We start from the raw sequence: 18,337 nt of genomic DNA, 5'->3' as shown, positions 1-18,337 counted from the left end.
AAAGTAATGAAGTCGTGAAGTGGGTGAATTTATAGTTTAATGCCTTTTGTTTATTTATTTAATAATAAAATTGACTTAACTTTATAATTGATATAATAATAGATTTACTCCTTTATATTTATACTTTTATCATTTAAGTCCTTATCATATTTTAATTAAATTATCTTTTTTACTCAAATTATTATTAATTCATCAAAATAATAATAATAATAACTAGACTGTCAAGGCTTTTACCATTATTGATAAATGACATTTATAATCAAAAGAGTCTTTACTATAAGTAATGATAAAAAGTGTTAATTAAAAAATTAACCACAAAAATATTAAAATAAATATTAATATTATAACATGTAATATTTAAGTAAAAATACTTTTATTATGATATAGTAAAAAATATTTACAATAAGTTTTTTGTTGATTAAATTGAGGCAATTACAATAAATAAATGAAAAAGATCATTTTACTTTCCTATTATTATTATTATTATTATTATTATTATTAACAGTATTTGTATGGGAAGAGAATTCAAAGCGGAGGCCGAGGAGGGATATTGCTTTCGGGTACGGGTTTGGGTTTACCCAAAAGACAGAGATGGAAAGTAAAGAAAAGACGCGGCAGGCAGCCGCATTTTTCGGAGGAAGTGGTTTCAAGCCCCATTGGTTGCTACGTACAGCAGTAATTAGCCATTTTAAAGTCATTTTAGTGTTGACGAACCAATCGGAGTCACTTTTGATGTATTTCACCTGCGAGGTTAAAAATAACTCTCTATTTTATTATTTTTATAATATAAAAAAATTCACAAATATGACAAAGTGTACGAATGACTTTCAATGTCGTTGGCCTAACATTATGAATTTATTCGTTTCATTTATAAACAGCATATAATTCCATTATTTCTTATTTAATTACAAAATCCTCCCCACCGATTTATAATTTATTTGAAAATCAAATTTATTCATCTCCCAGTCATCCTTTGTTTATCATAAAACATTATATATTAGATTTACATAAGCTGTGATGAACCCTAAATTTGCAGCTAACAGAATAATACCACTCATCTACTCCACGTAAAACGCGAGTATAATAAAGAAAATAATCGAAAAATAAATACATATAAAATTAAGTCAAATAAAAAGAAAATAGACAAAAAGGAGGGGGTAATAAAACAGTATTATCTCTGCATATCAATGTCTTGAAAATACTTGAATCCATTTTATTAAAAACATTCTTGATTGAGAGTCGTCTAGCTTTTATATAGACACTTGCCACATTCTTTAATTATAAATACATACATTTTATTAAAAACAAAAGTATTCAATGTTTAGAAAAAGGTGAATAATTTGTTTATGAGACAGTCAAATAATATTAGTTTATGTCAGGTGAAGATGATTAGGTTGTTGATTAAGGTTTTACTGGTTCGTAGGGCGCCGTAGACTTGAATGGTTAGATATAGGTCAAATAATATAACATACTTTGGTTTTGGTCTCTTCTTCGGCTTTTGGTCTAAAAGTAGGCTCCCTTCTATTTACTTTTTCATTTAAACAAACCTAAATCTTAGTTATTTCAATCATGTTTGATTAGACATTTAGGTTTTTGCTAACCTACTTTTGGAGTTTCATTTTAATATATACAATATAAAATATACAGATAAAAGATTATCATGACAATTACCTTTTTAACATATGCAAGTTAATTATATTATCGTCTTTAAATCAAATTTGATTAAAGATTTTTCACTTTAAATTTAAATTCGACTGAATTTATTTTACTCTAAAAAAATGCGACTGAGATCAAATACTAATCCCTACTCTCAACACCATATTGCTATCCAGTTTTAAGTTGGAGATTTCAAAGGGACAATGATGGTTCAGCGGCCCCCTTATGTTTGATGAGACATTTTAAGAATATAGTGTGCCAAAATCAACCATTTTCTCTCCCACTCGTGTTTGTCTTCAAAAACCTTAAATATTACCCAACTCGACGCTGAATGCTCTTGTTTCCACGCTTAATTCCACGTACAAGTTTGACGCTTCTCTGGGCATTATCCTAATTTCAAATTACTTGTTGTAATAAACAAGCCTGAAACTCCAGTGTAATGAATTCTTCACATGGGTATGAAGCATTCACACTAATATTTTATTTATTATAGAATCCACGTACAGAATGAATTTCAAGACAAAGATCACACCCAACTACAAAAATTCATCTTCTTCAAATTATTTCCTTAACCGACTCTCAACCTATATCTAAAATAAAGCATTAAGACATTTAAATCAATAATATTTAAGCTTCTCTTTTTGTTTCTTTCCTATAGAGGAGAAGCAGTTGTAAGTTTAATTATAATATATAAATTGATGATCGACTAAGATTTTGTTGGTAGCAAGTCTTTGAGTTTTTTTTAAAAAAAAAATCATTTTTTAATAAATTAAACTAAGATTACATCAATTCATATCCTTGATTAATGTTAATAGTTAAATATAAAAATATTTAGATTATTTGATATTACGTAATATGTCACGATGTTTTCATTTAATATTTTAAAAATTTTATTCTGAAAACTTAATAAATATCATGACAGATTTTTAATTTATGATTTTAATTAGATATAAAAATTAATTTAAATTTTAATTATTTCCCTCAAAATTTAGGGGTAATATTAACATTTTCGGTAGAAAAAAAATAATGTTTTAGGTAGTATTTTATCGAAAATGTTAAACATTTTAGGTAGCGTCCAATATTAACATTTCCGATAGAAAAATTAATGTTTTAGGTTGCGTTTTACCAAAATGTTAAAAAAATATTAACATTTCAAGTAGCATATTTTCTTAGCCGTATATTAAGGTTGTCGTACCCATATATCTTCATCTATTGCGATACGGAATTTATAAAATACTTATCCCATGTTCCATCATGTCATATCATATGACAACAAATTAATAGATTTCTTAGGTCAAATTCTAATTTTGGTCCCTCTATCTTGTTAAAATTTGGGATTTAAATATTTTACTCGACTCTTATTATAACATTGATAATCGCGAATATCAATTCAACGATAGTAATTAATGGTATTGTTTATCTGAACCTACTAATATAACATTATAAAAGTGACAAAAGTTTACCATATTAGAGAGAGTAAATAATAAGTTTCAACAATGTAAAAGGACTAAAATCAGAGCTAAACCAATTTTCTTGGTAAGACTATTCAACACGCAAGTTTATTATTTTATTGTGTTCCTATTTTATAGCCCACCAGCATCCTAATCTGGCCAATGTGAAGCAAGGTCGTAATCTAATCACATTATTTATTAAGAATAAAATCATCTCTTATTTTATAGCCCACCAGCATCCTAATAAACTATTTATTATTCTAGTCGTTATTTTTTATTAAATAAATCAAAATATACTTTAATTATAATTGCCAACCCCTTGTTAGGGGCTGACAAATGGTCACTGTTCCATCTATGCTTTAACCACCAGAACTCATTGAAAAATACATGTGAACTTTATAAAAATGAAAACATGAATACAAAGGCCAGGTTTTTCTTCCCGTCTTTAAATAATAAAGGCTCATTATCACTGTACTTCCCATTACTCCTCCCCCCATCTTCATCGCCTTCCACATTATCCCGGTCCCTGTTCCTGCCCTATTCCTATAATCCCTGTCATCCTCATTATCTCGGATTCGATCCCTATTTCTTCCCGTCTTCCATATTCCCTCCTGTCATCCTCCTCCTTAGATTGATCTTTATGCCTACTCCTATCTCTTTCTCCATCCCTATCCCTCCTGCCTCTTTCTCTATCCCTGTCCATCTTATCTCGCATTTCCATCTCAATTCTCTTCTCTAGTTCTTTAGACCTATTCTTATCATCTGCAATCGCTAAAGCTTTAGATTTAGACTTCTTACTGTCACCGGCGTTTTCCGCCTTGGATTCCTTGTTCGGAGGCTTTGGAGGCAGAATCGCGTGGATAACAGTGAGAAGCGTGCGGACGAAGTAATCGGGTAACACGGCGCCGTTTTCTTTGAGCTTGGCATTGAACTCGTCGACAGTGTTGGAGTTGCAGCCCATTTCGGTGATGAACTCGGCCAAAATCTTGTCGGAAAACCCGACATGGCTCTCCAGTTCGGAACTGACTTTGGAGACAAGAGATAGATATTCGAGTTTCTTCAGAGCATAGTCATGTGGACACGATGCCATTGACAAACCTTTAGGTGTTCCTTAAGGATTCACAGTCTTGTATGATTAGTGCTTTTTGTCAATTTGATTGACAAAAAAATTAAAAACTTCAGTCATTTTATGAGGCCGAAAAATTTCTTCCCGAAACTTCAAGAAAGTTCAGCCATCTTTGGTAGGCCGAAATGGACTGTTTTTATTATGAAAATAATTCATATTTTTAGGATAAAGTACACAAATAGTCCCTTGACTATAGGGTGATATTTTTTAAGTCCCTTAACTATCAAAAGTTAAAAAAATGGTCATTCGACTATAGGACGTTGTTTTGTTGAGTCTACCGACTATTAAAAGTTATAAAATGGTCACCCTAAAATCTAATATGTTCCAAACTCGTCTTTTTTCGTTAAAAAATTGACAACAATCTGAGTTGGACGTTAACATGTTGATTGTGATATGATATATTTTTTTAGATTATGAGATCATTTTTATCATATCTCAATCATCAGGTTAAAATCGAGCTCAAACTGTCGTCAATTTCTTAACAAAAAAGGATGAGTTTGGAACACACTAAATAGTCGCGTGACTATTTTGTAACTTTTAATAGTCGGGGGACTCAACCAAGCATTATCCTATAATTGAATGACTATTTTATAACTTTTAATAATCGAAGAATTGAACAAAACATCACCATATAATTGGGGACCATTTGTATACTTTATCCACAGCTACTTTTATGGTTTTTATGTAAACATATCATCATTGGAAACGTGGTATTGCATTCCAGAAAAAGAGAAATCTAAAATAAGCAAAATAGCATTGGTGAGACGCCGGTCAATGAATGCATGGGGAAAATCCTAATTTAAAGTTGTACAAAAATAGCTTCCTCCATTGAAATCGAAACATAAGAGAAGAGAAATGCTTTAAATTTCCATTAAACTTAACTTCCAAAAATGCAAAACAAAACAATGGCAATTCCGATTGTGTTTTCTCTTCTTCTTTTCAGTTTTTCATTTTCAAGTGCAGCCCCGGATCCGGCCTATCAAACGCTTCTCCAATGCATGAGTCAGTCCATCGGATCCCCCAATGCTTCCTCGATTATCATCCCTCCCACCAATCCCAATTATACATCTGTATTGGATGCACGGATTCATAATGCTCGTTTCAACAGATCTTCCACGCCTAAACCGGCCATCATCATCACTCCAATGGATCCCACCCATGTTTCCGCTGCCGTAATCTGTTCCCAGAAGGTCGGTTTCCAGCTCAAAACCCGTAGCGGCGGCCACGATTACGAGGGCTTTTCTTACGTTTCCGACAAACCCTTTTTCATGCTTGACATGGTTAATCTACGTTCGGTAGCTGTGGACGTGAAAGATGAATCGGCCTGGGTTCAAGCCGGTGCGACGCTGGGTGAACTTTACCATGCTGTATGGGAAAAGAGCAGCGTCCATGGATTCCCTGCCGGGGTGTGTCCAACGGTCGGAGCCGGCGGGCACATTGCCAGTGGCGGGTATGGTACCATGATAAGGAAACACGGTATGTCGATAGACCATGTTGTGGATGCCAACATAGTCGATGCCAGCGGCAAAATACTAGACCGAAAAGCCATGGGAGAAGATCTTTTTTGGGCTATAAGAGGCGGAGGAGGAGGCAGCTTCGGCGTTATTATATCCTATAAGATAAAGCTCGTCCATGTACCGGAGAAGGTCACCGTTTTCAGAGTCCAACAATCAATAGCCGATAAAGGCACCGACGTTGCTTTCAAATGGCAAACAGTCGCCGCAACAACTGATAGTAATCTCTTCACGAGAATGCTCTTGCAACCCGATACGAGTAAAGAGGTAACGTCAGTGAGAGTTACGGTCATGGGATTGTTCTTGGGGGATGCCGATGGCGTTGTAGCTTTATTAGCCAAAGATTTCCCGGAACTCGGTTTAAAGAAAGAGAACTGTACCGAAATGAGTTGGATCGACTCAGTTCTTTGGTGGGCAAATTTCGATCCCGGAATGCCACCGAAGGTTTTGCTGGACAGAAACAATCAGAACACCAAGTTCGTGAAGAGGAAATCAGATTATGTTCAAACACCGATTCCCATCTCCGGGCTGGAATCTCTATGGAAAACGATGGCTGAAAACCCAAAAGTGGGATTGACATGCAACTCATACGGTGGAAAAATGAACGAAATTAAACCAGAGGAAACTGCATTCGCTCATCGTGCTGGGAATCTGTACAAGATACAGTACTCGTTGAACTGGAACGATCCAGCAAATGAAGCGGAAGAGAGTCACTTGAAACAAGCGAGAGTAGTTCACGAGTTCATGACTGAGTTCGTGTCGAAGAATCCGAGGAGGGCTTTCTTGAATTACAGAGACGTGGATATCGGAACCGCTAAAACTTGGAGCTATGAGGAAGGGAAATCGTATGGATTGAGCTATTACGATGGGAACTATGACAGGTTGGTTGATGTGAAGACCAAATTCGATCCCACCAATGTTTTTAGAAATGAACAAAGCATTCCTCCTCGTTCCAAATAAGATTAATTAGATGATTAAATTCACTGCATGCTTCGTAATTAACTCATGGATTTTACCTACATGATGGTTTGTAAGTTTTCTTATTTAATAATTTCAATTTATTCCAATTTAAATATATTTGCATGTGGTCACGTGTCGTTCGGTAAGAATCTTTGTTCTTAAAGATCCTTTGTTTTTCTGCAAGCCCGAAGAAAAGTTCTGGGAACTCAATTTCACTTGTTTGATACATTTCATAGTTTCTGAACAATCCACAAACTCTTCTTTATCTCAATTTGTATCTAAACTATAGCGTCCGATATAGTTGGGTCATACTCCAACGGATCTAAAAGCTAAAAAATAAGAGTTAATATTTTATTTCTTGAAAAAAATGAGTATGCAAATTTCTTTATTTTTTAAACTCCCCTTCATATAATAAACTAAGTTTAATATTTTTTTCTCAAAATAATAGGTATGCAATTGAACCCCTCGAAGTTATACATCCGCCCCGAGATTATCCTAGATTTCACGTTTATCTTATTCAATCATCTTGTAATTCTGTAACATATGTTTTGGCCAAATGAGTTTGTATATCATTGTCTTCGCTACTTTTTGACTCGATTTATCCCGAGATTATCTCTTCGGAAGTGACAAATGATGTACGATTTATTTGATTTATACAGTTGGACACTCTTTTATCCTCGTAGGTTCAACACCTTGTGTTGATTAGAAATGATTTTTAATAAGACCCATTTTCCTTTTGGGGGGGGGGAAACCATCTACCCCTAACTGCGACAATGTCCCGAGACATACTTAGCAAGGCACCAAAAGTACAATCTTCTTTTTTATTAATCTAGTGTATTTACAAGTGGTAGTATATGTTCTAAAGACTTTTAACCATTTGACAATGAACGCTAAAAAATCATCGTATTCTATGGTGCTCAAAGTTAAGACCTCTAGTAATAACAACTATTTCTTTAAACACTAATTTATTCACGGTTCAAGAAAAAGATTGATTATCAATGTTGAAATTAGTGAAGTAAATAAGACGAGACATATCATAAGTTATTTGAGTTTGACTTGATCAAAGATTAATAATATCAACATTGATATATAATTTAAAAGATAAATGCAATGTAAGGTTTTCATGTACTTAAAGTTCAAGTTCAAACTTGAATCAAGTTAAGAGTTTGAGTTTCAATCAATTAAATTTGTGAATGTTTTGAGCTTTATTTTTTTAGCTCGAGTCGAGCTTAAATTTTTTATTTCGAGTTGAGTTTAACTTTAAACTTTTCAAATTGAATTCAGTAATACTCGAACTTGACTCAACTTTAACTTAAAAGTGTGGCCAATAATCAAAGTCGGTGTATGTGGTTAAAATTTAAAATATGATTTGGAAAATTAGATATCGATTGAAGATATAACGATCACACATGTGGATAGTCTTAAACAGGCTAGGGCACTATATAATTTAGATGTGTATGAAACCCATGATCAAAGTTTGGATATGATCATTTAACTATTAAAATTAGTTAGATTCTATCATTCAAGTATTAAAATGATCAATTTAGACACTAATAGTTATAAAAACTTTAATCATCTTAGGCTCATTTGGTGGAGTTTTTAAAAGAACTTTTGGTTTCAAAATCACTTATTAATAGTAGAAATAATGCCAAACAATATATCTTTTGTTATCAAAATACGTTTAAACCCGAGTTTTTAATTCAACTAGAAAAGCTGAACATTTCAGCAGTTGAGGTGAAAAAGCTCGTTTAGAATAGAAAGACAAATTTACCCTCATGCTTGTTACAGTAATAATAATTTTGCTTTAGTATGTTCGTGTCTTTTCATTCCTTTTTTTTTCGTTTGCTGTCTATAGACAAATTTTAATTTAATTGTTGTTTAAAAATTATAAATTTATTAATTTAAAATTATTTAATTAATTTTATTAAAATATTTAAACTAACATTATTGATTTTTATTGTAATATTAAAAAATTGTTATTGATTTTTAACATTAGTGAAGTTAATTTATTTTTAATTTACAATATCGTGTAAGAAATGGGATTGTAAGATGATTTTAGTTATATAATTTAAAAAAATAATATAGTCATTTAATTTTTTTTAATTAAGTTAAGATGATTACAAAGTAGTATCTATTTTAAATATTCTCAACTATATGACAATAAAAGTTCAATCACCCTCGTAGTCGCTGGTGCTTGAATCTATGACCTCTAGGAACAATAACAATTCCTTTAACCATTGAAATAATTTGGTTCGTGTATTTAATTTTATATTTATCTAAAGTTATAAATTATAATTCAATTGTAAATTATGAGTAGCATAAAGTCCATAGCATTTGCAAATGGGATTGTTTGTGTAGGAAGAAATTGAGTTGGATTCCTTCAAAGGAAAACAGGGGCGGTTCTTTCAATGGCCCATTTATCTTCTAAGCATCATTCACTTTCCTCTATGAAATTGAGCCAAATTCATCAACAATAATCATAATAATATCAATAATATACAATTGCTTTGGCGTGCCGTATAAGTGGATTGGAGTAAGTTTTGGCAATTTGGATGGTGGAATTAATTTCTTCAAGTAATAACGTGTTTCTCTTTAGATGTGGACATCATCTCATTTAAAATATATTTATACTGAACTTTAAAATAAAATATTAAATATTTATTGGGTAAAGTACACAAATAGTCCCTCGACTATAGGGTGATACTTTGTTGAGTCTCTCGACTGTTAAAAGTTACAAAATAGTCCTTTAACTATACGGTGTTACTTTGTTGAGTCTCTCGACTACTAAAAGTTACAAAATGGTCACTCGATTATTTAGTATGTTCCAAACTCGTCCTTTTCCATTAAAAAGATTGACATTGACGACAAGCCGTTAATTTTTAACGAAAAATGACGAGTTTGGAACATACTAAATAATCGATTTACCATTTTGTAACTTTTAATAGTCGGGGGACTCAACAAAGCAACACCCTATAGTCGAAGGACCATTATGTAACTTTTAATAGTCGATGGACTCAACAAAGCAACACCCTATAGTCGAAGGTCTGTTTTGTAACTTTTAATAGTCGAGGGACTCAACAAAGCAACACCCTATAGTCGAAGTGTTATTTTATAACATTTAATAATCGATACACTCAACAAAGTATCACATTATCGTCGGATGATCATTTGTATACTTTACCCATATTTATTTTAATTAAAAAAAAACCTTTAGCCTACAACAAAAAGATTGTATAATTTAGATGGGTAATATTTTCAAATAAATCTAATTCCAACACATAATAACTTTGTGAATGTATTGATAAGGAAGGATTTAAATAATTTAAGAGAATATTATTATGTAAGGTTGACGTTATGCATAAGTAAGCTATGTAATGAAAATAATATTTATTGATATATTAAGTTCATCATGGTCAGATTTCAATTGAGATTAGGTAGCTTTTTGATAAACAAACATAAATCTAAAGCTTGATTAGTATTGTAATTAATACTATATTAGTAAGTAAGAGACAAAGTTTAATTAAGGATGAAATGGAATGGGAAGGGGATGGGATGGGTTAATAGTAATTTTATTATAAAAATGTGCAGAAAAAGCAGTGCTGGATTTGACTATTTAAAACCCACAAATGGTGTCCCCTCAATATTTCTTTATATTAAAAAGTTAGGGTAAACTACACTATTAGTCACCTAATTAATACCTTTTTTTGGATTGAAATGGGTCATAACATTTTACACATAAAAAGCCTAATTTCAAGCTGAGATCTCACATTGGAAGAGACGAAGAAATCTAATTAAACATGGTTAACCCACCAACCAACGCAGCTTTAACTCTTCTTACATTTTGACTAGCTTCTTTATATATGCTCAAATTCAAGCTTATATTGCTTTAGAACAAAAAATAAGTATAATAACATTTTTGTATATGTTGAAAACATATTAATTTTATGAGATGAATCTAATTAAATGATGTGATGTTAATTTTAAAAAAATGTTATAACATTTTAAAGTGATATAACACGTTCATTTGTTTTATTGTAACTTAAAAAGAATTGAATAATTGTCTTTTTGGCAGTGTTTTTTTTTTAATGATAATAGAAGACAGCCTAACTAATATTTAGACTTTAAATATGGAGGTCCAAGGACATCTCTTTCCAATAAAGGAAGGACGAGAGTAGGGATATCATGAATAGCATCAGTGACAATTCGAGAATGATCAACAAGCATATCAATTGGTTTGTTGGCTTCCAGCGCTACTCATTTGAAGCTTATTGACCAAACATTCTTCTGCATATTATCAATATAACGAACTAGGGGGATCGTGCACGAATACACCACAGGAATTTGAGTGAGTTTCAGAGCCTCCATACTATCGAATTGGATTTGTAAATTGGTCATACAGTTCTCCCAAACAAGTTGTAAACCAATTAACAGTGCCCAAAGCTCGGCTTGATTTTGGCAGTTTTTTTAATTATTATAAATATATCATAATCAATGTGTGTAATTAGGGATGTGCATGGGTGGGTTTTTGTCCACCCGACCCGAGAACAAGGGAGCCTTCACCAGAGACTCGACCCAACCCGGCCCGACTATATGACTTAGAAATTCGATCCGAAATAATAAAAACAATTATTTTTATTCAATAAAAATAGTGACTTAATTGAAAAAAATTATATATAGAATGATATTATTGTAACTATTCCGAAATATATAAGGTAAAATTATATATTTTTTCGGGTCGGGTCGGGTCGGGTATTTTTCACCCTAAATCTGATCCCGACCCGAACCTGTTTTTTTTTTAAAAAAAAAATTGACCCGATCGGTCGGGTCGGGTCAAGTCGGATCCCTATGTGTAATTCACAAAAGTAAAGTTATTTCCGAGAACATGATTCTTAAAATGTAATATTATCTCACACATTATCATTATCGTTACATTATCTTGTTTGATTTATTTATACAATAACAACAACAAAATATATTTCATATGTAATGGGGTAAGGGGGAGGTAGGGTAGTAGGCTGCCCCAACGTCAAGTTGAGAGCAGCTTCCGTGAAATACCTCCGACAATCAAAAAAGTAAAAATAAAGATAAAATACAATACATATATAAATAAATAAATACATAGTTAAACAATTTTCATATGCTTTCTTAATATACGCGTCTATAATGGAAGTAATCACTGTAAATAAATCTCTGTATAAAAAATCTCTGTATATAGACAGAAACATAAGATCCGACTAAATTTAAAAATAGTGAACATGAAGAGAATAATATATAACAGTTTAATTTATTTAACACGAATGAAAAATATAAGAGTATATGTCACCACCAGATTACTCGAATAAAAGTTTTAAAAAATAGCACACGGTATGCTGATAAGGAAAGAGAAAATGATGTGAACATTTTAAAACATAAAATATTTTGATGAGAACATAGTCGTTAAATTTTAATGTTTGATTATTAAAATAAAAAAATAATTATTAATGACAGTCTTGCAAAAGAAATAGTTCGGTAGTCAAATTAGAAAAGAAGTAATAGTTAAGTGACTAGTGGTTTAATTTACCCTAAAAATTAGACTTCAAATTCCAATAAATTTGCATTATTTCAAATCAAATATTCTCAATCAAATTTATATTATTATAATACTAAAAAAATATTAAAGTACTATTTAAGAAAACACATCATTACAAAATTAATATTATTTAATTTGATCCAATTAATAAATACTTAAGTTAGTTTTAACCAAAAATTGATATTATTGGTAATAATTTTTGTCATAAAAATCACTTCAAACGAAATATGAACATAGAATTACATAAGAAATTATTATCTTTATAATATATTACTTTCGTAAATAAAATGTTTTACTTGATTTTGTTTATAGGGTAAATTATGAGTTTAATACTTAAACTATTAATTTTGAGCCGTTTTAGTATCTAAATTTTAATTTTTTTCAATACCAACCTAACGTTTATTTTTTTTGTTTCATCTTAATACTTCACCTTTAAAAACTTAACGGTCAGGCCGACGGAGCATAACGGTGGATGCACGACCAATTCGAATGGTAAATCACGAGAGAATGACGAGTCGACCAGCATAGTACAGTTTCAGGCTCATCGAACGGCTGACTACGGAGATCGAAAGATGAAGAAGTCGAAAAGTCTATCGTCTATTTGGAGAGATTGAGATATTTTTCGGTGAAACCAAGGTTGAAATCACGTTCAAGGGGTCGAAAAGGTGCGACCTAAAAGTTTGGGCTTCATAAACCGACAAATTTGACAACCGACAAGTCAATCTGTTAAGTTTTTAACGGTGATTATTAAAATGAAACAAAAAATAAAAATAAAGTATAATTTTAAAAAATTAAAAGTTTATATTACCAAAATTAATAATTTAAATACTAAATACTTAATTTACCTACATTAAATCATATAGCCAGGCAAGTGGATTCAGAATACTGATAAGATAAATATATACATTATGTACATCTGGGAAAAGAAACGTCTTATGAGCCTTTACGCATGGTTTTGCGGTAGGCCATGCCCATATTTTGGTAAGGACAACATAATTCAAAAATTGTTTTCTTTTTATTAAAAAACTCCATTAAAACTACAATTATATATATATATATATAAAAGACAATTTAACAGCAGCAACAACAAATACAATTAAAATTTGAAGAATAATAATAAAAAACCTCAAATCAACGCGAATTCAAACAAAAATTTAACCATAAGAAGTAAGACGTGTATATCTTGATTATATTTAATATTAAATAAAACGGAACCCTCAAAAAAATTGATTATATTTTAATCGAACCTTAATTTTATTTTTATTTACCGACCCGCATAACACACTAGATTTCGGTGAGTGAATCTCCCAACAATGATTTTTCGCATACACAATGATTCAAACTCGAAACTTTGTTTAAACGATATCAAACTGTTTATTACTTGAACCAACCTCGATTGGCAATAGAACCTTAAATTTAAGACTATGATTATGACGTTAAGATCAGGTCAATTACAGGTTTGGCTCCATTAAAGCATACGCTTCAATCCTTCATTATAAAACACTAATCAAACCCTCAAAATTGTTAAGCAGATTAGCAAACAAAAACAATGGCGTTTCCCTCGATTTCTACCATTCTTCCATTACTTATAATCCTTCAAGTATCAGCAGCTAAAACCTTGAAATCAGATGGCATTCAAGATAAATTCATCCAATGCTTCAACGCCAATTCCGAGGTCGCCTTACCCATCTCCACTGCATTTTTCACCCCAAAAAATGTTTCCTTCTCCACTGTCTTGCAATCCACGGCACAAAATCTCCGGTACTTGACGCCTTCGATGCCGAAACCTGAGTTCATCATCATGCCGTTGCACGAATCCCATGTCCAAGCTGCCGTCATTTGTTCGAAGCAGCTTAATATCCACCTCAGAGTCCGTAGTGGAGGCCATGATTACGAAGGATTGTCTTATGTATCCGAAATTGAGTCGCCCTTTGTTATGGTCGACCTTTCGAAGCTGCGATCGGTGAAAGTCGACATAGAGGATAACAGTGCTTGGATTGAAGCTGGTGCGACTATTGGTGAAGTTTACTATAGGATTTATGAGAAAAGCAAGATTCATGGGTTCCCTGCAGGGCTATGTACTAGCTTAGGCGTTGGTGGGCACATCACAGGTGGTGCATATGGTACCATGATGAGAAAATATGGACTCGGTGTCGATAATGTCATTGATGCTCGAATTGTCGATGCTAACGGACGAGTTCTCGACCGTGCAGCCATGGGAGAAGATCTTTTCTGGGCTATCCGTGGTGGTGGAGGTGCAAGCTTTGGCATTATACTTCAATGGAAGATAAAACTTGTTCCGGTCCCGGCAACCGTGACAGTCTTCACTGTCACAAAGTCCCTAGAACAGAATGGTACCAAGATCCTCCATCGATGGCAAGAGGTGGCCGATAACCTCGACGAAGACCTTTTCATTAGGGTCATCATTCAAACGGCAACAAACAATGGTGAGAAAACAGTGACAACATCATACAACTCTGTATTCCTTGGTGATGCTGATAGGCTCCTACTGATCATGGAACAAAGCTTCCCTGAATTGGGACTAACCCGAAAAGACTGCATCGAAACAAGCTGGATCAAATCGATTCTCTACATCGCCGGATACCCGAGCAACACGCCCCCAGAGATTCTTCTCCAAGGTAAGTCCACATTCAAGAATTATTTCAAAGCCAAATCAGATTTCGTGAAAACAACCATACCAGAAACAGCATTGGAAGGGCTATGGAAAAGACTAATGGAGGAAGACAGTCCGTTGATGATATGGAACCCGTACGGCGGGATGATGGCGAGGATATCGGAAGCCGAAACACCGTTCCCGCATCGGAAAGGCAATAAATTCATGATCCAGCACTTGACACTATGGCAAGACGGGGATGATAAGAATGCAGGGAAGCACATGGATTGGATTCGTAGGATGTATAATTACATGGCACCTTATGTTTCAATGTTCCCCAGGACTGCATATGTGAATTACAGGGACCTTGATCTGGGGACCAACAAGAATTCAAGCACAAGTTTCATTGAAGCCAGTGCTTGGGGCGTTAGGTACTTTAAGGATAATTTCAACAAATTGGTGAAGGTGAAGACCAAAGTTGACCCAGATAATTTCTTCAGGCATGAACAGAGTATTCCACCACTTCCAGTTGAAGCTAGATGCCTTTGAAGGAATCATTATTAATCATTTTCATGCTTCATTTGTATTGCCTTCGTATTTTGAACCAAAAACAAAAATGAAATAAGGATTGCTGGTTTAATTGAATAGTAGTTGTCCTATATACTTTCTTCTTTAAACATTTGAGGGTTGTATGTAGTAAGTTAGACTTCTACAGCGGGTGACGCTGCTGTTATTTTCTGCGAAACATGTGTTGCATGAATAAATATAGTATTGTAAAAAATCTGTTGCTTTAAAAGTAATTTCGCCATGATCGATGTGATCGAAGGATGAACTTCGTGTCTGAAGATCGACACATTACTTTTAGTTTCGTTCACCTGAAAATAAAAAATGAAGCTTCAAAGAAATCTCTTCTTTTCTAAGAAGGAAGAAGAAGATTGAAGGAACATGAACAAGGAAAGCAATGACAAAAGCAGCTAGTTCAATAAGAGAGGAAACTGGAAACTGGAAACGGAAAAGAAGCACACCAAGGAAAAGTATGGACGGACACATGATAGGACAAGATAAGTTATCAATAAAAAAAATATTTTAGAATGATCCCAGTCCATCCATAAAGAGAAGAGAATAAAAAGGCTAATGCTTGTGTGATTTGCAAGTGAGGAGAAAATAATAGAAAAGCGGGTCGGGCTTTATACTTTAGCGTTTCATTCGCAAAAAAAAAATATTACTAAGTGGGTAATCTTTTTTAGAATAGTATTTCGTTCACGAAAAAGATCATTATCATATAATAACTTAATAATATTATTACTAAGGGGATAATAGCATTTTTTTGATTAAAATGGTGGGAATATTATTACCTTCAAATTTGTAAGGAAGACACAATTCCCACCCTTTTATACATAAATACACCTGAAATAATAAATTCTTTTCATATAGGTCATTCTCAATTTTTATTATTCGCGTTTTACTCAAAATTATAAACTTAATAATAATAATGATATACAAAGAGCTTAATTTAGTAAACTATTAATAAATTTGAGTAGTTAAAATTATTTTATATTTTTAATATTTAATATATTAATCATTTTATAATTTTATGAAGTGAAAATGTTATTGTTAAAAAAAATGTAACTATTTTGAGTTATTAAAAAATAGATCTTATACATTGAAAAATAATATATTTTTCACTCGATACTACAATTTATTTTTCATATTATATATATTTTATATAAATAAGTATGATATTTACAAAAACTATTTAAAAATATAAGTTTGATATTAATTACATTTTAAATGTATTTTTTCTTTAAACTTAGATAGTGTAACAATTAAAATATTTTTATAAATTTTCATTCAAATATTTATTATTTAATATAAAGTTTAACTTGTTAAAACATATATCAAAAGGATACTTTGATAAAATATGCATCAAAGTAATCTTATATTCCCCAATCAAACATTGTAATCTTAATGTACAAAAAATTCGTAATCTTACATTTCTGTTAAACAAACTAAACAAATGATACAACATTCTCATAGTAATATTACATCACAATAATCTTATTTCCAAAAATAACCTTACATTTCATGAACCAAACACCCCCTAAATATTAAATTCTAAGCTAAAACCAAAATTTAAATTGGCTTATTTATTTATTAGCTCCAATTTTTAGACTTAATATTTCTTTTGTTTAAACCCTACCACGTCCCAGTTAGCTCAACCCTGAATATATATATATATATAATACAAAGATTAATAATATAATTTAACTCTCGTGACCTCGTTGGTAAAAAAATATTTATCTTCGAACATATATTATTTTGTACTTATCAAAATAATAATAAAAATAATAATAATATAATTTAACCAAGACACGTGAAAATCAATTTGAAAATAAAGCTCGAGTGATTATAAAATCCAAATATTTTACGATTATTATCGGATAAATATCAAAATTATACGAATTTTAGTTCAATGTGTAATATTATACATAAACTTGGTTTTATATAATTGTATATATAAAATTTCACTTAATTTTTAAAACTGATATCGATATAACATAGGTTTGTGTTTAAATATTGCGTGGGCAAATAATTACATCTATTTAATATGAAAATGAATTGATTATATATTTTAAAACATAAAAAAAATAAAATCAGAATCAAAATATTTTATATAAACAATTGGTATTGTTTGTTGTGGAAGAAATATATTGGATTCCTTGAAAGGAAAATAAAGGTTCAGTGTCCCATTTATCTTATAAGCATCCTTTTGATGACTCGTGGTCAACAAATTTATCAAAGATACTGATACTAATAAAAGTTTGGATTCGTCCCACTTTGCAAACCCTATATTATAGTTTAGATTATAAATGGATCTCAAACTTTAAAATACCTTAATAAAATCATTATAATATCAATGTTTTATCAACCATTTCTGCCCAATAACCTAACACCATCATTTTAAATATTAAACACTAATTTAAATTTGATATTTAAAACACATGAATTATTCTTTGTTTCTAAAAAAAGATCATGTGCGGAATGGGTATATAATATAATTTAATAAGAGAAATGAAAGAGTTGAAAAGCTAAACCAACAGGGGTTGGTTTCAGTAGTAAACAGTTTGATATAATTTAAGGAAAATCTTGAGTTCGAGTTTTGGTGTATGCCAAAAATCTCGATTGAGAGACTCGCCTACTCAAATTAGGTGTGCGACGTAGTTCGGTCTGAAATAGTGAAGATCGGAAAAAAAAAAAGCAAAAGTGAGTAATAGTGTCTCATCCCTCATTATTTAATATATAAGTGAATGAATTATAGCATAAACTTGGTGGCTGCCGGCCTTGACCAGAAAGTGATTATAACATAAAGATTAGCTCTGAATTGCCTCCATTAAAGCATACGCTTCAATCCCTCATCTATAAAACACTAACCGAAATTCTTAAGCA

At 31.8% G+C, this 18,337-nt stretch overlaps 2 protein-coding genes across 2 annotated transcripts; both read left to right on the top strand.

Moving 5' to 3' along the window:
• The first annotated feature begins 3,519 nt into the window (after positions 1–3,519).
• Positions 3,520–6,707, top strand: LOC120190652 (berberine bridge enzyme-like 21). Its single transcript, XM_039193706.1, has 3 exons — positions 3,520–3,845; positions 3,885–4,001; positions 5,138–6,707. The coding sequence occupies exons 1-3, from the start codon at positions 3,520–3,522 to the stop codon at positions 6,705–6,707; spliced, it is 2,013 nt and encodes a 670-aa protein (XP_039049637.1).
• Positions 6,708–13,810: 7,103 nt separating this feature from the next.
• LOC120191428 (berberine bridge enzyme-like 13) lies at positions 13,811–15,507 on the top strand. Its single transcript, XM_039194378.1, has one exon. The coding sequence runs from the start codon at positions 13,826–13,828 to the stop codon at positions 15,437–15,439; it is 1,614 nt and encodes a 537-aa protein (XP_039050309.1). The 5' UTR covers positions 13,811–13,825; the 3' UTR covers positions 15,440–15,507.
• Positions 15,508–18,337: the final 2,830 nt, after the last annotated feature.

The sequence above is a fragment of the Hibiscus syriacus genome, unplaced genomic scaffold (genome assembly GCF_006381635.1).
Source record: "Hibiscus syriacus cultivar Baekdansim isolate YM2019G1 unplaced genomic scaffold, ASM638163v2 tig00004111_pilon, whole genome shotgun sequence".
Lineage (NCBI taxonomy): Eukaryota > Viridiplantae > Streptophyta > Magnoliopsida > Malvales > Malvaceae > Hibiscus > Hibiscus syriacus.
Note: the sequence above shows the minus strand (reverse complement) of the source record. Positions and strands in the feature narration are given on the sequence as shown.

Coding starts and splice junctions, on each gene's coding strand:
- LOC120190652 (XM_039193706.1), top strand. CDS start 3,520: ATGAATACAAAGGCCAGGTTTTTCTTCCCGTCTTTAAATAATAAAGGC. Junction 3,846..3,884: donor CATCTCAATTCTCTTCTCTA/GTTCTTTAGACC, acceptor CAATCGCTAAAG/CTTTAGATTTAGACTTCTTA. Junction 4,002..5,137: donor CGTGCGGACGAAGTAATCGG/GTAACACGGCGC, acceptor GCAAAACAAAAC/AATGGCAATTCCGATTGTGT.
- LOC120191428 (XM_039194378.1), top strand. CDS start 13,826: ATGGCGTTTCCCTCGATTTCTACCATTCTTCCATTACTTATAATCCTT.